At 53.7% G+C, this 22,160-nt stretch overlaps 10 protein-coding genes across 10 annotated transcripts; 4 read left to right on the top strand and 6 right to left on the bottom strand.

The window, feature by feature from the left end:
• Positions 1-74: 74 nt before the first annotated feature.
• Positions 75-1,457, bottom strand: GMORB2_3135 (Beta-lactamase family; the record flags this gene model as incomplete). The annotated part of the gene is made up of 3 exons (XM_035465111.1): positions 75-499; positions 576-873; positions 933-1,457. The coding sequence occupies 3 exons, from the start codon at positions 1,455-1,457 to the stop codon at positions 75-77; spliced, it is 1,248 nt and encodes a 415-aa protein (XP_035318986.1).
• A 985-nt stretch (positions 1,458-2,442) lies between these two features.
• Positions 2,443-4,340, top strand: GMORB2_3134 (putative flavoprotein CzcO associated with the cation diffusion facilitator CzcD; the record flags this gene model as incomplete). Its single annotated transcript, XM_035465110.1, has 4 exons — positions 2,443-2,578; positions 2,648-3,021; positions 3,094-3,816; positions 3,876-4,340. 4 exons carry the CDS (start codon positions 2,443-2,445, stop codon positions 4,338-4,340), a joined length of 1,698 nt encoding a protein of 565 aa, XP_035318985.1.
• Positions 4,341-4,451: 111 nt separating this feature from the next.
• On the bottom strand, positions 4,452-6,107 carry GMORB2_3133 (Pantothenate transporter; the record flags this gene model as incomplete). Its single annotated transcript, XM_035465109.1, has 4 exons — positions 4,452-5,109; positions 5,186-5,764; positions 5,832-5,892; positions 5,957-6,107. The coding sequence occupies 4 exons, from the start codon at positions 6,105-6,107 to the stop codon at positions 4,452-4,454; spliced, it is 1,449 nt and encodes a 482-aa protein (XP_035318984.1).
• A 1,422-nt stretch (positions 6,108-7,529) lies between these two features.
• GMORB2_3132 (Isopenicillin N synthase) lies at positions 7,530-8,925 on the top strand (the record flags this gene model as incomplete). Its single annotated transcript, XM_035465108.1, has 4 exons — positions 7,530-7,605; positions 7,689-7,985; positions 8,116-8,561; positions 8,644-8,925. 4 exons carry the CDS (start codon positions 7,530-7,532, stop codon positions 8,923-8,925), a joined length of 1,101 nt encoding a protein of 366 aa, XP_035318983.1.
• Positions 8,926-9,468: 543 nt separating this feature from the next.
• On the bottom strand, positions 9,469-10,362 carry GMORB2_3131 (Methyltransferase domain; the record flags this gene model as incomplete). Its single annotated transcript, XM_035465107.1, has 1 exon — positions 9,469-10,362. One exon carries the CDS (start codon positions 10,360-10,362, stop codon positions 9,469-9,471), a length of 894 nt encoding a protein of 297 aa, XP_035318982.1.
• Positions 10,363-13,449: 3,087 nt separating this feature from the next.
• GMORB2_3130 (uncharacterized protein) lies at positions 13,450-13,991 on the top strand (the record flags this gene model as incomplete). The annotated part of the gene is made up of 3 exons (XM_035465106.1): positions 13,450-13,555; positions 13,701-13,786; positions 13,857-13,991. The coding sequence occupies 3 exons, from the start codon at positions 13,450-13,452 to the stop codon at positions 13,989-13,991; spliced, it is 327 nt and encodes a 108-aa protein (XP_035318981.1).
• Positions 13,992-15,265: 1,274 nt separating this feature from the next.
• On the top strand, positions 15,266-16,216 carry GMORB2_3129 (NmrA-like family; the record flags this gene model as incomplete). Its single annotated transcript, XM_035465105.1, has 1 exon — positions 15,266-16,216. The coding sequence occupies one exon, from the start codon at positions 15,266-15,268 to the stop codon at positions 16,214-16,216; it is 951 nt and encodes a 316-aa protein (XP_035318980.1).
• A 1,411-nt stretch (positions 16,217-17,627) lies between these two features.
• Positions 17,628-18,434, bottom strand: GMORB2_3128 (phosphoribosylglycinamide formyltransferase; the record flags this gene model as incomplete). Its single annotated transcript, XM_035465104.1, has 3 exons — positions 17,628-17,889; positions 17,970-18,225; positions 18,299-18,434. 3 exons carry the CDS (start codon positions 18,432-18,434, stop codon positions 17,628-17,630), a joined length of 654 nt encoding a protein of 217 aa, XP_035318979.1.
• Positions 18,435-18,929: 495 nt separating this feature from the next.
• On the bottom strand, positions 18,930-20,211 carry GMORB2_3127 (uncharacterized protein; the record flags this gene model as incomplete). The annotated part of the gene is made up of 2 exons (XM_035465103.1): positions 18,930-19,347; positions 19,463-20,211. The coding sequence occupies 2 exons, from the start codon at positions 20,209-20,211 to the stop codon at positions 18,930-18,932; spliced, it is 1,167 nt and encodes a 388-aa protein (XP_035318978.1).
• Positions 20,212-20,784: 573 nt separating this feature from the next.
• GMORB2_3126 (Aldo/keto reductase, related to diketogulonate reductase) lies at positions 20,785-22,032 on the bottom strand (the record flags this gene model as incomplete). Its single annotated transcript, XM_035465102.1, has 2 exons — positions 20,785-21,693; positions 21,829-22,032. 2 exons carry the CDS (start codon positions 22,030-22,032, stop codon positions 20,785-20,787), a joined length of 1,113 nt encoding a protein of 370 aa, XP_035318977.1.
• Between the last annotated feature and the right edge of the window lie 128 nt (positions 22,033-22,160).

The following is a 22,160-nucleotide window of genomic DNA, read 5'->3' as shown; positions in this document are numbered from 1 at the left end:
TCACATTACGAATCCAGTTTCCTGCAGGATAAAACCAACGCCGAAACTAGCATTGCATCCTTCCTAGAAAATTTTTACTTGGCTAGAGCCAGTGCTTTGTACACCTGCGCCTCGATATCGACCCACAGTCCCAGCACCTTGGCATCGCCAAACGGGAGAATCTGGGTGCAGACCATGCCCGCCACTCCGTTTTCCCGGTCACACCACCACCAGAGATTGGCCAGACCTGCCCACATGGCTGCCCCAGTCGATCTTCCAGTCACTCCGCCGTTGGTCAGCATAAAGGTCAGGCCCCAGCCCTGTGGCGGATCCCCAGGGACGGGGTATATCTCTGGAATCGCGTTGGTCTGGTCTGGCTTGGATGGAGGGATTCCCTGGCGCCCAAAGTTGGGAAATTTGGGGATCTGGTTCGTGAACATCTCATCCACCGTCTCCTTGCGTAGGAGCTGGACCCCCGTGCGAGGGCACGTGCCATTGTTCAGCAGCACAGACAAGATCTCTGCTCCCGTATTGGTGCGTTTAGACCTGGCCAACCGAAACGGAAAAATCAATGCGATGAAGGTCATATGACTTACGAGTATACTCCTGGGGCTTAGCAAACATGCCGGCGCCGCCACTGTTGAACAACTGCTTCACCTCGGACTCGTTGTCTGGGTCGATGACGAGGGCCCGGCGATGGAGGTGATCCCTGGGCCTCAAGACACCATCCTTCTCCCTCGCATGCATATGAGCCATCTTCTGTTTCATCTCCTTACTCGGAATCATGGACATATTCCTGATTCCGAGCGGCTGGAAGATATTCTTCTGGAGGTAGTCGTTGAGAGTGGCACTAGTTGCTCTCTCAAGAACTACTCCAGCCCAGTCGACTCCCACCTAGTATTCGTTCAGTACACCGTAGATCGCTAGGCTGATCAGAGGGAAAGCAAACTTACGCCGTACTCCCACCCTGTCCCAGGTTGGAACAGAAGTGGCATCTTGATATCTTCGAAGCGACCTGAAAACTCATTCAATCCAGCCGGCATGGACCAGTCACGGATACGCTCGTTGAAGAAACTATATCCAAATCCCGCCGTATGCGTGAGGAGCATACGAAGAGTAATCTTCGTCTTCTTTTCCTCAAGCGTGCCATCCTCTTGGAGCACTTTGATATCACGCAGCTCCGGGCAGAGGCTCTCCACCTGGTCGCCATCGTCAAGAGTCAGGACACCCTTCTCGACGAGCTGCATACAAGCCACCCCCACGAGCATCTTTGTGCACGACGCAATCCAAAAAATGTTGTCGAGTGTCATGGGCGCATTAGATGTGATGCCCTGCTTGCCCGAGGAGTGGGCAAACAGTTCTTTACCATCCTTTCCAACAACCACAACAGTCACCCCAGGAATATCCGTTTTCTCGTCAGTACACGCCGAATCGATGGTGCTCCTAAGATTGGAGATAGTCTGAGCGTCGAGTGACATGGTGTGTAAATGGCTGTTGTGGATAGTATCGAGAGGATGTGCCGATGAATGAATGAGTCGGATTCTGTTTTCCCGTGGACGGATGGAACGGGGAACGGCCACGTCTCAGTACCCCCAGCTATATACTGCTTCGTTTGGCTCCACTAGGATCGTGGACAAATAAGAGTCGGACCTCATGACAAGGTTATGTCCACAACAATGCGGGGTGAAGAATTGCCGGATTGGCTCCCCCCACCCCCGTACGATGAGACCCTCCACGGTCTCCTCGACTTTGCAACGGACGTCTCACAGATTCTACAGGCTCTGAATGAAGCCTATATCACGACCTGGCATGGCACACGCCTCCTCCCATCTGCGGTTCCGCATCTCCAGACAGTGAACTTTCCCAAATGGGATCCGCAGAAAAGTGGATCTACTGGATCTACCCCAGACTACCCCAGATCATGAAGGCTGAGGTGAGACGTGGCTTCGCATGATCTTCTTCTGCATTGGTTCGGTCTGGTTGCGGGGTTGAAACGCTATAACTAACTTTCGTCTAGGGTCGTTTTATGGCCGGATAAGAGTAAAAGACATCAGGGTTCGAGGTGAGCCCTCATGACTGAGTGCGGTCCCGAGTGGAATTCCATATCTCGGTGCCGATTGAGATGCCGAAGAGTATGTCTCTTTTGTGCTCTTGTCTCCTTACCGTCTCTCTTGGTATACTGCGAGGACTAGGTTATGGGTGATATCATCGTTGTGGGAATTTTACAAGCTAGTATCATTCCATCGGCAAAGGAAATTCCAATACCACGGTAAAGTCTGTAAACCCAAGCTAGATGCCTCGGGTGATGCTCATTCTGGATATATAAGAGCTCTCCTCCAACAGACTCGACTCTGCTTTCAGATTCACAGTCTTTCGATATCCCAGCACTTCTCAGTGTCCATACTTTGTTCTCTCATTGCATACTCCCCCCCCTTTTCAGCTCTTAGCATAACCACTATCACCATGGGCGACCAAATCCCCCTGCATCCCAAGAAGTTCAAAACCGAACTCACGGACTTTTCCGAATCTCATCAGGAGACGGCAGGTCCCTACGCCAAGGACCTTGAAGTAGATGCTCTCATAGTTGGTGCAGGATTTGGTAAGGGACTGAGAGAGAGAAGAGACAGAAACCTATTCGCCCTTTGCTTGGGCTAACATGCGACCTCAGCCGGCATTTTCATGCTGAAGTCCTTGCGTGACCGTGGTCTGAAGACCTACATCTTTGAAGCCGGAAACGACATTGGCGGTACTTGGCGCTGGAACTGCTACCCAGGTGCCGGCGTCGATTCTGAGGTGCCCGAATACGAGTTCTCCTGGCCCGAGGTTTGGAAGACGTGGAACTGGCCCAACAACTACCCCAACTACAAGGACCTACGGCGATACTTTGACCACGTCGACAACGTGGTGGGTATCAAGAAGGACTGCGCCTTCCACACCGTCGTCGTGGGTGCACATTTCGATACCTCCACTGGCAGGTGGAACATCCGCACCGAGGACGGTCGGGTGACCAAAGCCAAGTACCTGGTCCTCGGGACTGGATTCGTACGTCGTACACCTCCGCCTTGCACTTCCAATCGGCCACGTATACATGTGTGCTGATCCCAACATCAACAGGCTGCTCGTCGATACATACCCGACTGGCCTGGCATGGAAAAGTTCAAGGGCGTAGTACACCACTCATCGTTCTGGCCGGACGAGAAGGTCGAGGTCAAGGGTAAGCGCTGTGCCGTCATCGGAACGGGAGCCTCGGGCGTGCAAATCGTCCAGGCGTGGGGACCCGAGGCCGGTTCCGTCAAGGTCTTCCAGCGGACACCAAATCTGGCCGTTCCCATGCGCAGGAAGACCCTGACGGTAGAGGAGCAGGAGGCGGCCAAGAAGTTCTACCCCGAGCTCTTCAAGTTCCGCGAGGACAGCTTCGCGGGATTCCTATACGACTGGAGCGAGAAGAACACGTTTGACGACTCGCCCGAGGAACGCAGGGCATTCTACGAGAAGGTCTGGGCGGACGGCGGTTTCCGCTACTGGGTCGCCCTGTACAAGGACAACCTGATGAATCCCGAGGCCAACAAGGAGTCGTACCGGTTCTGGGTGGAAAAGACGCGGGCGCGCATTGGCGACCCGAAGCTCAGGGATCTGCTCGCACCCAACGAAATGCCGCACTACTTTGGCATCAAGCGTCCCTGCCTGGAGCACGACTACTTTGAGCAGTTCAACCGCGAGACCGTCGACTTGGTGGATATCAAGTCGAATCCCATCAAGGAGTTTGACGAGACGGGCATCACCCTCCAAGACGGGACGCACCATGAATTTGATGTCATCGCCGTTGCCACGGGATTCGTGAGTCTTTGCTTTCTTCCTCCTTTTCTTCTTCTTCTCTAATACGTGACGAAATGCAGGATGTCGTCACCGGAGTCATGACCCAGCTCGGCCTCGAGAGCATCAACAACGATAAACTGGACGAACAGTGGTCCACGGGAGCCTCGACTTTCCTCGGCACCACGGTCCCAGGGTACCCCAACATGTTCCACATATACGGTCCGCAGGGCCCAACCTTGCTCAGCAACGGCCCCACCACGGTCGAGGTGCAGGGTCGGTGGATCGTCGACATGATCCGGAAGATGGAGAGGCAGAATATCCGATACATCAACCCCAAGAAGGATGCTGCTTCCCAGTGGAAGGACAGGCTGGTGGCCATCAACAACGCTACCCTGTTCCCGACTACCAAGTCGACGTACATGGGGGGCAGTATCCCTGACAAGGTGTTTGAGCCGGTTTGTTTCCCCGGAGGAATTCCCCAGTATGCCAGGATTATTCGGGACGCCCTGGACACTATGGAAGGGTTTGAATGTGTCAAAGCTTAGCTTGAATTCTGTACCATATGATATGTATGCCGCTTGGTCTTTTAGCCTATCGCGATCCCGTCGAACAAGGTGCTAGCTTGAGCACAATCCCGCAGAAGGTATAACTAGCTGCTATGTCGTCTGCACGACGCTCACGTTCTTCACCTGGCCAACGTCTTTCCCACCACGCTCACTCTCGCCGCTAGAGCCTTCCTGCTGCACCTCCTCTTCCACGTCAACAATTCTAGCCTCGAGGTCATCGTGCATAAGCTTCCACCGTTTCATGTACCACACGCCAAACATGAGCAGACCGTACATGGCGACCTGGAAGGCGACCGTGGCGGGATACCCATGAGGGTACCGAGGTGCCTCGACGGTAGGGAAAGTAAAGAGGGGAACCCAGATCCTGAAGGCGTAGCCGAAAGTCATCATGGACGAGATGACGAGCCCGCGCTCTCCGTAGCTCTCCTTCAGAGTCAAGTTGACCCACGAGTACAGAATGGGCGAGGCCATGCCGGTGAAGCCGCCACAGTAAAAGGCCACGAACTTCATGCCGTCGGGCACGGTCCACACCGCCAGGACAATCATGGCGAATGTGGCAGGGACGGACTGGAACGTCCAGAGGCCACGGAGGCTGAGAGAGCCGGCGAGCGTGGTACCCAGCCACGAGCAGATTGCGCGGAGGAGGTCGATGAAGGTGGGTAGGATGTTGACCAGGGTCACCGTGTAGCCGGATGAGCGGAGCCAGAGGGCCATGTAGCCTGTCCAGTAGTGCGCCTGGATCATACAGCTGCGACTCGCGGATTAGCATTGGTTTCATTTCTCCGATTGCAGGGCAAAGAAGGTCAGCGTCATTGAGAACATACACGTAGCAGGGGACGCAAATCCACCACATGGGCCGGCTGAGCGTGTACTTGAATGTGCTCCAGGTGATACCCTTCTGTTCGACGGTCCTGATGCGCGTCGACGCGATCCGGAACTCTTCCTCGGTGAAGAACCACGGCTTAGGCGAGGATGGCAGGCCGGGCCAGGATACGAAGCCGATGAATGCGATAGGCAGAGTGATGATTCCCTGGACTACGAAGAGCCACTGCCACCCTGTTCGGCCACCAACGCCGTTGAGGTTGTCGTAGATGGCGGCTTGGAGGTATCCCGAGAACATGGAGCCCAGAGAGTTCCCCATGAACCAGACACCAGCCCTCTTGAAGACTTCCTCATTCTTGAACCACGACCCGACTGGAGCGATGTTAGCTTCCCTGGGAACAAGGCCGATGGTGAGGGGAGGGTAAAATTCACTGATGAGATGGGTTCCGCCGAATGATGAGGCTTCGAGGAAACCTGTGATTACGCGGCAGAGGTACAGATGCCAGCTCTTCGTGACTAGTGACTGGCAAAAGGCGATGACGGCCCAGACGATTTGCAAACAAGGCAGCAGATGGGGGGCACTTGGAGCGGGATGTCAGTTTCCAACACGCAAAAAGCCTCCGGGTGAGGGGGCTGCATGCAACGTACATCTTGGGCTTCGTCTGGAGTGCCATAAGCGGGATCTGTCCGGCGACATAGGCCGTGTTATCTAACAGCGTCAGTCAACCATGTGCACTTGGCAGACGATTCTCTTGTCGGCATCTCGTGCTTACAAGAGACTTCAAAATAGTTGAGTTCATTGCCATTGGCATGAAGGGACTCCTTCATCCCCGACACGTATGCATTGGTAATGTTTTGCTGCCCGAGGAACTGAACGGCACTGTCTGTTAGCCGGGGTTTCATGGAGGATGGCAACATGTACATGTGTATATGCTAGTGAATGGGTGTGCCACTGATCAAGACGCGACATACACGGCAGAAAACTATACGAGATATCCTTCGTCAGCTTCGAGGTCATGTCCGGCGGGCATATATGCGTGTGTATGCATGCTACTTACAGCTGAGAGAGCCAAAGATAAGGATGGACAGGTCAAGCTTCCGAAGAATCTTCCTCTCTTGGGCAGAATAATGTGACGCTGTGGGCAGTTTGATCTTGTCAGATGTCCAGTCGCAAACCGCTGATGTCTGTGCGAATAAGAGTTGAGGTTGAACATACGATACCAGTCAAAGACGGATATAACGACGGCCAACACGGGATTTTTCTTGGCCCGCGTGAGGAAGCCCATGCTGGCTGATGCTTTCTCCTGATGGGGAGCCGAGGAGGAAGAGAAAGAGGGAAGAAGCCAAATGTCTTGAGGAACGAAGAGATTGAAACAGAGCTGCTGGTTTTACTGGTAATAATATATCGACGGTGATGGCTATCCCATGGGCCAAGCATTGGGACTCCACCAACATGCAGGCAACATCCGGAATGGCAGAGAGTTACTAGCACTATTACTCGGATACTCTTGACAAGTAAGAGCCTGAGCGCGCGAAATAGCACAAAGCGCAATTCTACAGAGAATGACGATATCTGCCCCCGTGGGCCCATCAGCGTGTAGAGGTTGTTACTTCATGGCCCATTGAAGGAATATTGCCCTGCTAAGGTGGAGCAAGTTGACAGCTAAAGCCAACGACGCGGTAATTCGGTACCAACTGCCGTCGGGAAATAACATGCAATATCCGGTAGATTCCATATCCATTGGGAGAGATAGCAGGATATAAATGGGGGGAGATGCGAGGGGGGGGTAGGTCGACTGTCAGCATCTCATAGAGGACGGGGTTTGTCGTTGACGTGATCTCAACCGCGATGACGGCATTACACACCACGATGCATGGTTATGATACCCTGAGTCTTGAACTTGCACAATCAAATGCTACCCTGTCTGCAAAGAAGTTATCTACGGAGAGTGCGATAGAGAAGGGTAGCCTCCGGATAAATACACACATGTCACTGAAGCGAGATAGAAGTTACACCCGGACCCATAAGACAGGGAAAGCAGCATCTTGCGTGCTTGATGGCATCACTTGCGTTTGACGCACAGAACTGGTCGATGACAAACGTCGTGTTTCCGTCTGAGAGCATTGTGAAAGAGCAATGAGGGGTAAGGGATGGGGGGCTAGTCACTGAGGGGTAGGTTGATTGATAAATGCAAAGGCAGGGACGCGTCGAATATCGAACGTGTCGTTTGTCGTTGTCGTCTCTGTCTTCTGCTCTCATTCCTGTTCCTTTTAATACCATCAGTGTACATTATATAAGGTCAACCCCAGACGATACAATATAACAACCTGCACCAGTTCACAAAGATGCCTTCTGCCGTGCCCCAACTCTACCAGTACACCCACGTCTCCGAGACGAAGGAGAACTTGGACTGGGCTGATTGTAAGTTTCACGCGTATATATCAGATTTCGGATAGGGGAGGAGTGTGCGAGTGGAAAAGACGGCTAACAAGAGCTCTTGACAGTGCCTAATGTTGACCTCTCCAAGTATGGAACCCCCGAGGGCAACAAGGAGCTGGCAGATCTCCTCATCGAGGCTGTCCGCACAAAAGGCTTCTTCTACGTAACCAACTACGGCATCTCCCAGGAGGCCGTGGATCGTCAGTTCGCCTTTGGCCAGAAGTTCTACGAGCTTCCCCTGGAGGAGAAGAACAAGTACATTCCCAACCTCGACGCGGGCGACTACAACGGCTACCGTCCCGCCGGTAGGCGAGAGCTCAGCGGTGGACTCAAGGACAAGACTGAAGTCTGGAACATGGCCAGTATGTTTCTCATCTCTTTCTCTCTCAACTCTCTCTCTCTCTCTCTCTCCCTTGGTCGCTCAATATATCAATCGCTTGATCTCTTAATCTATCCATCTTCTCGGCAGACATTCCCGCTAACAGCATTCAGCCAACGACGGTCACATCACCCAGCCTCTCCCCGAGCTCCTGGAGAAGAACAAGGCCGAGATTGAGTCGTTCGCCAAGGACCTCCACGACAAGGTGCTCGACCCCCTGAACCACCTCATCGCCCTGGCCCTCGAGCTCCCCGAGGACTTCTTCACCCGCCTGCACAGGTGGGAGGTCCACGATGAGTCCCACCTACGGTACATGAAGTACTCCAAGTTCAGCGAGGAGGAGGTGGCCAAGCTCGAGGACGGGCTCTGGTCGCGCGGACACACAGACCTGGGCACCATCACCCTCCTCTTCCGCCAGCCCGTCGCCGCCCTCCAGATCCGCGACCACGAGTCCGGTAAGTGGAAGTGGGCCAAGCCCCTCGACGGCAGCCTGACTGTCAACACCTGTGACGCCCTCAGCTTCCTCACAGGCGGCTACATCAAGTCTACCGTCCACCGAGTATGTTTCCTTTTTTTTTCCTTCTCTTGCACCTCTCCTTTTCCTATATATCTGCTTGCTCACCGGCTGACCAACTGTTCAGGTCTCCCTCCCTCCCAAGGATCAGCGCCACGTCGACCGTCTCGGTCTCCTGTACTTTTCCCGCCCCCAGAACGACCTCGTCCTCAAGACGGTTGACTCTCCCCTCCTGAAGCGTGAGGGCTACACCCAGAATGAGTTCGAGGCCGGCGGCCACCACGTCCCCACAATGGGGGAGTTCACCACCCTCAAGCAGACGTGGCAGCAGAGCAGCAAGGCCAAGACATACCAGGAGACGGAGGGAAAGGAGATCCTTCCCGGTTTCACTGGAAAGTACTTTGCCTAGAGTGTCCTGCCCCTACTCACTCTTCTTTCCTTGACGAGTTCCCAGGATTATAATGATTACATGTACATATTTTCGGCTTTGTTTCTACATACATAGCACACAACCTCCGTCCCTTGCAGAGGGGAATCTAACAAGGCAGGAGAATGGAGAAAGAGAACAGCATCAATAACTTTAGTCGAGAGACTATCGGGGTTAGTGATGCATATATTCAGTATATAGTCAGCTGCCTACTGGTTGCCTCTCACCGGTCGTATGCACGTACTGGCGACAAGGCCCCACGGTTGCAGCAGCAGTCATGTCGGTCGTGTCATATGAATGAAAAAAAAAGGGAAGGCTGAAAAGCAGACATTGATGAACTGTTTCTTTGAGACCAAGCTAGTATAATATATATATATATATATATATATATATACTAGCCACCTTCTACTTGTGTAAGAGACACACGTCATATAGCAGGCTACGCGTCATGATGTTCCGGGAACAAATTCCAGGAGGAAAGGCACGCCCGCAAAGTGTCATCGACATCGTGATACGTCATGAGCTCTATCGATGCTTCTTCTTGACCATCACAAGAACCTTCTTCCTGGTTACTGTCATGGTAGAGCGACCGCATCGGTTCATGATGGTCGTGAGGAGGGACTTGAATTGCCAGATGACGTCACGTTCAGTCGCACACTTGAGTATGTTGTCCCTCCTCCATCTCCGCACGGCAATCATGTCCTCGACAAGATTCATGAACTGTCGGACTGTCAGTTCGCCCCCCGGATGGTCCACGTTCGGGGGGTTATCCGGAGCGACGTCGGTCTGTTTGAAGTAGCATTGCCGCTCAAAGGCATGTTCGGGCGCATACAGGCCCCACGGCATCTCCGTATCCGTGTATAGAAACGTGTGAGCGTGGGAGAACTCGACGTACTGGCGCAGGTGTTGGCCCTCGAATAGCCGTTCCAAGGCCGTGTTGATACCTATGGCAGCGGGATAACCCCCCTCCCCCTCGATGGAGACGACCGGGTGGCTCAGCGTCAGGAAGGCGACGGTGCCGCCCGGTCTGAGGACCTCGGCGGCGCGGTGCCAGAACTGGTCCATGTTGATCTCCCTGGTGTCCCTCATGAGCGTTATCAGGTCGACGGTGCCCTCTTTGACCGTACTCTGCGGCGCGTACTCCGACTGGTCGGTCCCGAGAAGCTCGGGTGTTGACTGGGCCAGAGTTACCAGGTCATTTGCGTACACCGGCAGCAATCTGTACTCGAGAATGTTTTCGTGCGTATCTATGCCAACGCAACGGCGAAAGTATGATAGGAGAGCCTCGATCGTCAGACCCTGTCCGCATAGCACATCAAGAGCCAGGTCCCTTTTGCCGCCGGTCCGCAAGTGATATTGTAAGATTTCCGAGCACAGCCAGTGGTAGCCGTCGATGGCCGTCTGGCTGCTGGAGGACATGATGCAACTTTTTCCTTCTTCCTCTTTTCCTCCTTCTCCTTCCCAGGATGGATATCGCCTATTATGGCATGTAACAGGCGATATGGCTCAAGATGCCAGGCATGAGAGTGTCAGCTCAACGGGGCGGTGGCAGTGTATTTATATGAAAAACTCCCCACCAGATGGAGTCTGCATTCGTCACAAGAGGCATGTCGATGGCAGCGCGTCACTGCCGTTTTACGTAGCTGGGAGGCGCCCAAGCATGATGCAGCCCACCTTCGGTGACTTTAAGCGAGATGTCAGTAGCTGATGGAAGTTTTATCGATTCTTGGCGAAGTTGCGAATGATATAGAGGGCTTTTTTTCTCTAACACCTCTGACATTCACTTGTGCCTCCCCAGAGTGATACGAGATACGGGAGGCGTTGTGTTTCTAACCGTTACTCATAGTCAATCATGCAAGCTCTCTCGTATGCTGTCTGGAGAGTCATTGGGAAGAAGAGGGATGTTGGCGACGATCAAGAGAGTCCAACAGAAGAAGGTAAGAAATGGATAAGGGGAGTGGGGGGGGGAGAGAACGTAGGAGGATTTCGATGTAGAGAGAAGAGAAATCGATTTTAAAAAAAAAGGGGGGGGTTGGCCTATCCAGCAACCAAGTCTAGCCTAATCTCATAAAGATATAACATAGGTATATACTTTGCCGAATAACAAAAGCTGACTACTCGAGAGATGAGCACTAAAAAAATCCGATACACCAGGGACTCGAACCCTGAGCCTTAGTCTTATCTCCACCTCGCACATGGCAAAGTAGGAGGACTACGCGCTACCATTGCGCCAGCGCACCAAGTCTGGAAAGGCTCTCGGCACAATTGGTACGAGAGGCCTTCGCGCTAGGTACAAGCTGCCAGAGATCATTCAACATTGGAGCTGAGTTGACAGTTGCGAGTCTTGAGTTTTAATTTCCGTATAACCAGGAGGATTTCGACATCTACGATACACAGTCTCGACTTGGGGGTGTCTCGGCTGTGGCAAATGCCACGTTCTGCCGGGTCGTACCCTCCCTTGGGCTACGCCCTGCTGGAGGGGTCTCTTCTCATGTCGACCAAGGCTCTGCTCGTACAGATACGGCGATCGCTTCATGTGATCTACGCTGGCAGTTGCCTTCCTCTCCTGGCTCATTGGCACTCTGACCTGCCAAACCTACAGCACAGCCTTCCAGGCACAAGAACGGTAGTACATATCGTAGCACTGTTGGCCATCAAGCTCGGCCATCTACGACGACTACAGATGCATGCACCTTCAACTTCCGCCCAAGACGCGCACATGTCGAGGTAGCATCCGGAGCGGGGCCGAGGACGCCGGTGCCAAGGCTCCGCCGGTGAGATGCCGCGTTTCTTGATATATCAGCCCCCGTCCTCCGAGGTAACTCTCGAGATCAGCTGGACCTATCGGCAATGCTGAGGGGACAGGGGGGAGGGGGGGAGGATCAAGGCGGGCGGTGGGCCAGCGAAATTACCGAGGCATTTCGTAGCCGGGTGACACTGAGACATACAAGTAGAGGGGTCAACATCGGAGAGTCCCAGTCTGGGGGCTGCCCGGGCACCGTCACTGATCGACGTGTCTCCCCCATATCTAGGAGCGCCGTCGGGTCACCACACAGATTGGTTGGTTGACCTCGATGACGACGTCAGTACGGACTTCTCGGGCGGTAGAGAGACTAGGACGGTAGGCGACACGGTTGACTCGAGAGATTGACGGAATCACTGACTAGACATTCAGCCGTTGGCCAGAATTGTATGTGAGCAAGTCAGCTCCTTCTCACGGGAAGAGACGAGAACAGGGAGGGCCACACACGGCAGCTGGAGAGAAGCCGGGTGGAAGGAAAGAGACTCTGAGCCGACAATAGACTTGAACATATCAATGCCTTGGAGGTGATTTGTCCTTGCTCGCATGCCGCCAGCATGATTCACTGCCCCGCTCGGAGATGGGCGTACCGATGCGATGAACTTGTCCTGCTTTGTAGAATATTACCGTGCAGTAGTAACTCATCCAGAGGACGACGACCGGACTTGCCCCATCTCTCTGTATTCCTCGATCCGATACACACGGGCCGGATAGACAGGGTGGATGGCAGATGAGTCAGGGTAGTACGTAGTATGTAACGAAGGCCCGTAATGCTTTAGCAGGAAGATTATTATGGAGAAAACGTGGAGAGAAGTTCAGAGTGGGGTGTGCAAGTATTGACCGGAGATATTTCTGTGAAAGGGTAGAGCATGATATGGCACGATACGTGAATAGTGGTTGGTTCATTTAGATGCATATATTCTTCTTTCATAAATATGAAGCTCAACAAAACCTCCCTATACGGGTAGAGGATCAGAGACCCCGCTTATAGTAATATCACCGGTCCAGGGGGGAGTCAGCAAAAGACGAGAGAGTCATGTCGATGCTAAGAATGTATCCACTTGCACGCGATGTATTATTCTCTCGAGAAAGACGACTGTTACCATTCGCGAGCAGCACGGTGCCTCTGACTAGCAGTTAGACATGACTCTAGTTACCTACCAGGAATACAGTATCAGAACGCAGATGATCTTTGAACATGACTAGGGCCCATATCCCGGTCGCTCGTGGGCCGTGGCAAAACAAGACACATGCTTTCCCGTCAATGTCAGGGTCCCTAGGACGGAGAAAACGTACCTGGTCTCCGTCTCACACGACACTCGGTCCTTTTTTTCTCTGGTCATGATCATCAGTCACCTTCCTCTTTTCCGTAAGAACACCATCGTCTTTCTCCACACATTTCACACTTCGTTCTAGTTCCCAACGCGACTGTATTCAATCGTAGCCTTGTTAGTTTGCGCACCCGACCGACGATCGTCTCTTTCCAGTCCCACCGATTTTTTTCCTCTTGCTCTTTTCTTATTCCCTTCTTGTATTACCTCGGGGTTGGAGGTGGTCTCATCACTCGTTCATAAAAGGAGCCCCCTCCCCCCGATGGCCCGTCAGCCTGCTCAGTCTTGGAGTATTAACGATTCGAATATTCACTATCCTTCCTCTCTTCCTTCTTCGCATACCTCAGCTCTCATCACCGGTTCGATCTACCCACCATGCGTTTCTCTATCGCTTCCGTCGCCATCTTCCCTGCTGCCCTGGTGGCCGCCTTTGACGAGTACGCCGGTACCTTTCACTCCACCACCGGCTGCCATGACACCAGTACGTTTTCTTCCACCTCTCTCTCTCTCTCTCTCTCTCTCTCTTCCAATCACTCTTCCTCTTTGGCGTCTTGACACCACCTATATAAACGCCCATCATTTTGTCCGAGATGTAGAAATATCAATACTGACCCGTCCCCTTTCAGCTCCCCACTTTGTCAAGGGCGCCGCCCACACCGACTGTACCATCCTCAACGAGACGGCCAACTCCCTGAGTGCCTACGAGAACAGGGTATGATGACGCTTTCTGCCCTCAGATTGCCACTATCCTCGTCGTAAACTGTCGCTGATCAGATACACAGCCCCGTGGATATTGCCACATCTCCCTGTACAGCGACACGGCTTGCGTCGACGAACTTGAGCCTTATGCCGATCTCGTCGGCACTTGCCAGGACGTTGCTGGCATCAAGTCATTCAAGACTGACTGTTACAGGTAAAAGCTGATGCATATGAGCTGTTCGGGTTGCGCCTGGTGCGCGACGTTGGGGGTTTATCAATCTTGTTAGGTGGATTCAAAGTATATATTTATCATTACTGGACGGAAAATAAACATGGCGGTTTTTTTTTTTTTTTTGGCGAGACATGTAAGAAAAATGATCACCTCAATTGCGTACATGTTCTCGTCCTTATTCAATGACATGTTCTAGTTCCTCTCCCCCGGGTTGATATATCCATCCTAGATACCATCGATCCTAGGCCGCTTCGAATGCGCTTTGCGGGAAGATGAGATCCATTGAGGGCAGCAAGATGAGAGATAAAAATAAAGGGAAAGTTCTCAACCTTAGAAGCCTTGAATTCGAACTAAGCATCGGCTGCATGAAACCAGGGACGTGCACATGCTCCTAGCCGCCAACTCATGACACATCATATTACATCCCCACCGTCCCGGACCAGATAGTAACCCAGGCCAATGTTGAGCTTCAGCGGCCAAACCTGACTTGCAATAAGATAGCCTCGGAACTGAGGAAGATTCAGTACACCAGCAATGGTGACGTTTGAAGGCTAGCAGATCATCTGCAAAGTCATGATGATAAGCCCCTGATGAATCTTCTCTCCTCTACCCATTCACCTCCTATTGTTGTGAGAGGTATCACATATAAACAAACACCAGTATCTGTAATGCGTGGATCAGTCTGGCACTAGACTTCCACATTAGGTAGTCCAGACTCCAGCTCCATACTCCGGTCCTCCTGATGGAGTATCGTTACCAAGAAACTCCTGCACCATAATATGCGGCCACATATCTACGATATCGTGGGTTACAAATATATTCTTGGCATAAACGCCTACCACACCGTGATGATATGGTGTAGGAGTTTCTTGGTAATGATACTCCACCAGGGGGACCGGAGTATGGAGCTGGAGTCTAGACTACCCAATGTGGAAGTCCAGTGCCAGACTGATCCACGCATTACAGATACTAGTGTTTGTTTATATGTGATACCTCTCACAACAGTAGGAGATGAACGTGTAGAGGAAACTCCGCAGTGTTTGCGGAGACGATTGCGGAGATGATTGCGTGCTTTAGAAGCAGCTTGGAAATTATAAAGGGACGGTTCTGGCCTTCATCAGACTATGTCTCGATCTATTATATCTTCTGTTTCCACTGCTACTACCACTACTACAGCAAGATTATTGCTTGGCCTTAGAATATAAACGAGAAAACATACAAATTAGAAGAAAAAAAAAGAAAAAAAAACCCATCTTCATCATGTCCTCAACCGTCCTGATCGTCGGTGCCACGGGCAGCACGGGCCGTGGCGCCATCAAGACCATCTCCGCCCTACTCACGGCCGACAAGTCCCCGCTTCCAGGCCACAAGATCATCGCGGTGACCCGGTCCGCCTCGGGCGCGGTAGCCAAGGAAATCGCCAAGCTCCCCGGTGTGACGGTCATCGAGAAGGACTGGATCGGCACGACGCCAGAGTGGCTGCGCGAGCACAACGTCAAGCGCATCTATCTGGCGTCCAGCGTGACCGCGACCCATTTCGTCGACGAGTCGGGCATGTACGCGTCCGCCCTGGCCGCCGGTGTGGAGTACGTGGTGCGCGTGTCGACGGGCCGGCCCATGGTGCGCCCGGATAGCCTGGCATTCTACCCCCGGAACCACTGGGCCATCGAGAGAGTGCTCGAGTCCCCCGAGTTCGAGAGCCTACCTAGCTCATCCATCCACCCGCCTGCCTTCGGGAACATGTACCTCGCCTCGGCCGCCGAATACATCAAGGAGACCCGCAAGACGGGTAAGCAGCCCGCTGAGCTGAGGCTCGCCATTGACGAGCATGCGCCCCACGCCATCATCGATCCGGCAGAGGTGGGAGCCTTTGGCGCGCACCTCCTCGTGTCCGAAGACCCTTCCAGCACCAAGTCTCACTACGTTGTCACCGGCCCCGTCGACGTCAACGGCCGGGACGTGGTCGATATCGTCGAGAAGCATATCGGTGCCAAGGTTGGCAACGTCGTCTTCAGGGACACGTCCTTCTTCGATAACATGGCTGCCTACTCTCCGGAAAAGATCCGGCCGTACATCAGCACCGTGAAGCATTCTATCGGTCCCGCTTGGGAAGGCAAGCTCGCCGCCTCGACCGCTAGCAAGGAGGTGCCGGCCATCTACGCGCCGAAGCGCACGCCCAACGACATCATAGATGAACTGCTCCAGGAATGAAGTGTCATGGGAGGAGGCCGCGAGAGGGAGGGTGGAGGTGATGGGGTCATTTCACGCCTGGTAGAACGAGTAGCTACAATGTGAGAGCATCGTTGGCAATCGTGGCACCGAAAATAGTAGTCATGATACGTATTAGCCACCAGTAAGTACTGTTACCAGTCAAAGAGCTTGAGGCACAATGTCAAGTAATAATAGTAGATGAACTCCATGGTCGTTTAGCCTTGTTGCAACCAGAAGGGGGATTGATGAGCCCCCCCCCGGCACCTGCAAGCGCTAACCAGTATCAATGCTTAATTGCATGTACGGATACGTTCATAGAAATGCCACTAATGATAGACAGTATTATTGAATACGAAGAAGTGGGCCCCATCTTGGAGGGCGAGTTCTTCACATATCGAAGTCCTCGATAACTGCAGATCAATATGGTGCAACACACTCTTCTCATAACATCTCACAAGACTTGGTCTACCAGGTAAAGTCAATATATAAACTTCAGGGTGTCCGAAGATTTCACGACAAAATGTTGGGATGAGATAGGTTCACCAAGTAAAACTCCCCTTCCCCGGCAATACGTCTACAACGGCAGAGGCCTTGAGCCCATCCTGGCACGCCGCCAGCATCCCCGCTGCAAAGAAGCGATGCCGTATCACCAACCCGTCCTCTTCTGCAGCAGATACGATTGAATCCACACAACTAGAGCATCATTATAGCCCGATACGCAGTCCGCACCCGGCGAGGATGCGTTAACACGCCGGCCGATCGGGTGACTCTGCATCCGACCGGATATTAGTGTGAAGCCTGCATGTCCGGTAGAAGATTATTAGCCTGCGAGGGGTCAAGGTGAGCCGTGAATATCGCCTCCCCTACAGCCGAGGAAAATTCTTGTTTCAATGCTGCTCATTCCGTGGCGTTTCTCCTGAGAGCAGGTCGCAGTCTGTCAGTCTAACAGAGCTGTTTGTGCAGAGTATAAAGGGGGTCTTTGAGGCATCGATAAGGAATAGGGATCCCGTTGCGCTCTTGCTGCTGCACCTGTGGCAATATCGCAAGGCAGGACGTGCTGTGTGGTGGATCCAGCTGAGAGCACAGGGTCGAATATCCTGCCATCTGTTCGTGCCTGCGACTGTGCCACGATGGATATGAGGCGTTCCTTGACGAGGGAATATACCGGGGGCTGGGCGGAGATGTAGTAGTAAATGGATGATCTATAAGATAATATCCTTGCAGGGGAAAGCCAGGGTCTTCTGTTTGCGGTCGGGCCCCCCTTTGGGTGCCCTTCTCGTAGACAATTCATATCCATGTTCCCCCCCCCCCCCCCCCCCCCCCCCCCCATCTTGATGCTCTGCGTTGATTTTTTTTTTTTTTGAAGTTTCGTTCGTTGTAGTTTTTTATTTTTTCTTTCTCTTTCTTTTGCTCATTTCCTGCTTGCAAGCACATCTTGCACCACCTTGGCCGTAGCATTCACAATGAGCTTGTGCTCGTACGAATGCACCTTGTTGGTGAAGTCCTCGAGCCCTTCGCCCTCCCAGGGAATCTCCTGCGTCATGATGGGCTCTCCACGGTCCACTTCGAGGATGACGTAGTGGGCCATGATGCCGGTGCGCGTCAGCTTGCCGGCCTTGAACTGGTCGTATGCCCTTTCGATGGCGTTGGCGCCCTCAAACTCGCCTGTGAAGCTCATCATTAGCATGAAATACGAGATTTATAGACAATACTACACCAAAAGAAAGCTTCCCGAGGGAAGAGAAGGAGGGACATGCCAGGCAGCGCCGGGTGAAGGTTGATGACCTTGATGCCAGCCTTCTGAATGGGCTGCAGGAATCCAGCGGAAAAGACGTGCATCCAACCAGCCAGGACGATGAGCTCAGGCTTCTGATCCTCGGAGGCTGACAAGACCTTCTCCGCCAGAGCAGCGTCGTACTTGTAACGCGCCTCCGACACCTTGGCCTCGTCCTTCTCGCCCTTGGGGAGGAACCCGTCGCTGATCAGGTTGAAGTAGTCCCACGGGATACCTGAGACGTCAGCGAGTTAGACTGCGTGGAGATGAGAAGGAGAGGAATAGATAGAGATAGAGAGGGCACTGACCTCCGTTTTCTGCGCGCTTGACTGCATATGCGCTCTTACGGTTGACAATCAGACGGATGATGCGGCTGTTGGGGATGCGTCCGTCGGCCACGCCGTCGATCAGCTCTTGGAAGTTGGAGCCGAAGCCTGAGGCCATGATGAGGATGCGACACGCATCTTGGGAGGTCATGTTGAACCGGTTTTCGGGAATTCGATATCTAAAAAAGCTTTAACACAAATAAGACAAATATATCTTTATACAAGATTCAAGTCTTACACTCCCGTAATCTCACATGGGAATTCGAGAAAAGAAATGCCCCGCGATGCCCCGCGATGGTTCATCCCACTTGTTCACGTGACTGAAACGCAAAAAAGAAAAAGAAAAAGATATATAATAAAATAAAAAAACAACCCCTTCTACGTTGTGTGAATGCACCAAGTAGAATCTGCTTAGCCTACCTAGACTTGCCATTGGCAAAATGTTATTGATTGAATGTCAAATCCTCTGGCATCCAATATCAGAAACTTGTCTATCAAATCTCATTCTATATTATAGGACATCATACACATTCTTGAATGTCTGGGGAGAAAAGAGACTGTTGGAAGAAATCGTTGAAGAATGGAACATATAGCATGAGCTGCCCAGTCCAACTCAGTCCAAGGCCCAGTGGACTAGGGAAAACGGCACGTTACTACCCACATCGCCCTTTCGTAGAATCGGATACATCCAGATTGGCGTGATCCACCAGAGCCAGGCGACAGTCCAGGCGTACCCGACGACGCGCCTGACAGGTTGCGGGATGGGCAATGGGGCTGTGAGAGCGCGCAGCCCGTCCTCGACCATGATGGCCAGAGCCTGGACGCAGAAGAAGGTGGGAGACGAGTATCTCTCCCCGGGGGTGACGTAGATGCGATCCTGGCCGAGATGCAGGGTGCCAGAGATGAAGAAGGCCAGCAGGAGGCGCGTGTAGCGCGAGACTAGGGTGCCGCGGGTAAGGCGCATGACGTCGTCGGAGATGTAGTCAGCCCATCCGGTGATGGCCTTGCGCAGGGACTGATGCCAAAATGTGCTACATGAATGTCTTATTAGTCTCTGTCTCTCCCTCAAACCCCCAACCCCCAACCCCCAACCCCTCTCGCTCATCTCCTCTGCATCGGAACGTGGACGGGGAGGGGAGAACTCACCCCCAGAAATCTCGGATGGAATACATCGTCCACAGGGGACCGAACACGGGCGGCCACAGCTCGGGCCGACTGAGCCCGGCGACAACGGCCAACAGGCCGGCGAGGCTGACGTTGAACATCTGGAACAGATAGGAGGTGATCCAGAGGCCGCAGCAGGCCGAGAGTCGGAAGACGACGTCCTCGGTCGACAGGTCCCACAGTCGCCACAGCGTCTGCTTCTCGCGGGTGAAGAGCCGCTCCTCCGGCCGGGGCAGCAGGCTCATCAGGTCGACGAGGAGGTAACACGCGACGCACCGGGCCGTCATGGCCATGACGAAGCGGAGCCTGCCCCGCAGCCGCGCCGACCCGGGCGGCGGCCGCACGTTGGCCGGCTCCCACCGCGTCCCCACGCGGCGCAGGTTGAAGAAGACGCACAGCGCCCTCCACGCGAGCGTCCAGCCCCCCACACCCCTACCCGTCCCGCCCCCCTTACCGTCCAGTATGAGCTGCGAGGCGTCGATGCGGGACACGAAGACCGCCTCGGTGCCGCTGGCGCACGCGATCCACGACAGCGTCACCACGTTGACCCGCGGCGACGGCAACAGCACCACTGTGTCCAGCGTCTGGCAGAATAGGTAGTTCAGCCCGATCATGGCCGCCGCCACCACCAGACGCTGCGCGGTGGCGCTGCGCGGCGCGAGTACCACTGTCGTCGTGAATATGATGAAATACGACGTTATGAGCGCCGCCAACGTCACTCCCGTCTCCATGTTGATGGTGAAGCAGCCCATCGCGGCGGCGGGGTGCACCTCTAGATCACGACGCTCCGGATTTCAGAAGACTCCGTATGTCTCTCTTTCCCCTCCGCCTTCTAGGAGAGGGTTTTTTTCCTATGTTTCACCCGTCGTAGGTTTGTACGGCATTACCCCTTTGCTCTGTTCTTCTGTGTTTTTTTTTCTTCTTGTTTTTGTTTTTTGGTGTTCTAATATCTCACCGCACCGAACTTATTTCCTGAGCTGTCCCTCATACGAGATATTACGGCCCACATAAATACCAATATTTGGGCGTGCATGCAGCCAAGATCATCCATCTAATCTACGGGTACGAGTGTGTTTGCTGTTGCGCTTGATTGAGCTGACATGACGTTACAATACGACAGTCGCTTGGCTGAATAGAAGAGACGTGACAAGGCTAAAATCTCACGGCATAACAGGCACGGAAACGGCCGGAGAGGGGGGTTATCGGATGAGCAGTACATGCAGGTTGCCAGGATGTATCCTTCCCCCAAATTTCCGTATTCCCATGATGATACTGTCTGGCTCTCAATCTCCCTCCAGACATGTCTAGTTGTGACCGATGATGGGCCTGGCCTGGTAGGGCTCCTCGAGGTACTTGACCTCGTCGGCGGTCAGCTCGAGGTAGCTGGCCTCGATGGCCTCATCGATACGCTTGACACTGCTGAAGCCGACGATGGGGCTGGTGTTGCGGCCGCAGGACCAGGCCAGGGCGATCTCTGCCATGGTCCGTCCGTGCTTGTCGGCCGTCTCCTTGACGCGCTTGATGATCTCCTGATCGGCCGGGGACTGGCCCAGGACGAGGAATGGCAACGCGCCGCGCTGGGTGGCCTTCTGCTGGTCGACGGGGCGGGCGAGGGCGCCCTGGGCCAGCGGGGACCAGGGGATCAGGCCGACGCCCGTCTCGTCGCAGAAGGGGTTCATCTCACGCTCCTCCTCGCGGTACAGCAGGTTGTGATGGTTCTGCATGCTGACAAAGGGCGTCCAACCGTTGCGCTCGGCGACGAACTGCATCCTAGCGAATTGCACCGACCGCATGCTGCTGGCCCCCAGATACCGGACCTTGCCGGCCTGGACGAGGTCGTGCAGCGCCTTCATCGTCTCCTCCACCGGGACGGTCGGGTCGAAGCGGTGGATCTGGAGGAGGTCGATGTACGGCGTGCCCAGCCTCCTGAGCGAAGCCTCGACTTGGTTGAAGATGGCCGTTCGCGAGAGCCCCGCCAGGTTCTGGTAGTCCTTGGACCTGGTCAGGGCGTCGCCCACAAAGTACGGGATTATCTCCGGCTCCTCGCCCACCGCGAAGGCGCACTTGGTCATGATGACGACCTTTTCGCGAGGGATGCTGTACTCCTTCAGCGTCTTTCCGATGATCTCCTCCGATATACCGCAGGAGTAGACGTTGGCCGTATCCCACGTGTTGAGACCGCGGTCGTACGCTGCCTTGAGAAGGGGGAGGGCCTGTTTTCGGCCGATCAGTATCACCCTATGTTCGATATCGTGGTGCCGCACAAAGGGCAGAATAATAGAAATTAAAAATGAGAGATTGAGAATAAGAGATAAAAAGGTAAAGGTCTGGAAGATGTGAAAACATACCTCATCGGCCTCCAATGCCCAGGGAATAGACTTCTTGGAGCCGAGGCCCATGGTGCCAAATACTGGCACCGACACGCGCAGACCAGACTTGCCAAGCTGGCGATACTTGACCTTGGTGTCTTCCAACGACTGACGCAGACCGGGGGGGATCTGAAGATGAGGGGCGGCCACGACGCTGGAAGGGGAATCTGTCTTGGCAGCCATCGTGTCTTATTATATGAAGTCTCTGATGAAATAAGTTGCGCTGTTGGCGTTAGACCTGTTTCTAACTTGGGGATACAGAAGAGAGGTGTTGAGGCGATTGAGGAGATGAGGATGATGATGATGCGAAA

Source organism: Geosmithia morbida (genome assembly GCF_012550715.1).
Source record: "Geosmithia morbida isolate 1262 chromosome Unknown scaffold_16, whole genome shotgun sequence".
NCBI classification, from domain to species: Eukaryota; Fungi; Ascomycota; class Sordariomycetes; order Hypocreales; family Bionectriaceae; genus Geosmithia; species Geosmithia morbida.
The sequence above is the reverse complement of the archived record's forward strand: the minus strand, read 5'-3'. Positions and strand labels throughout refer to the sequence as shown.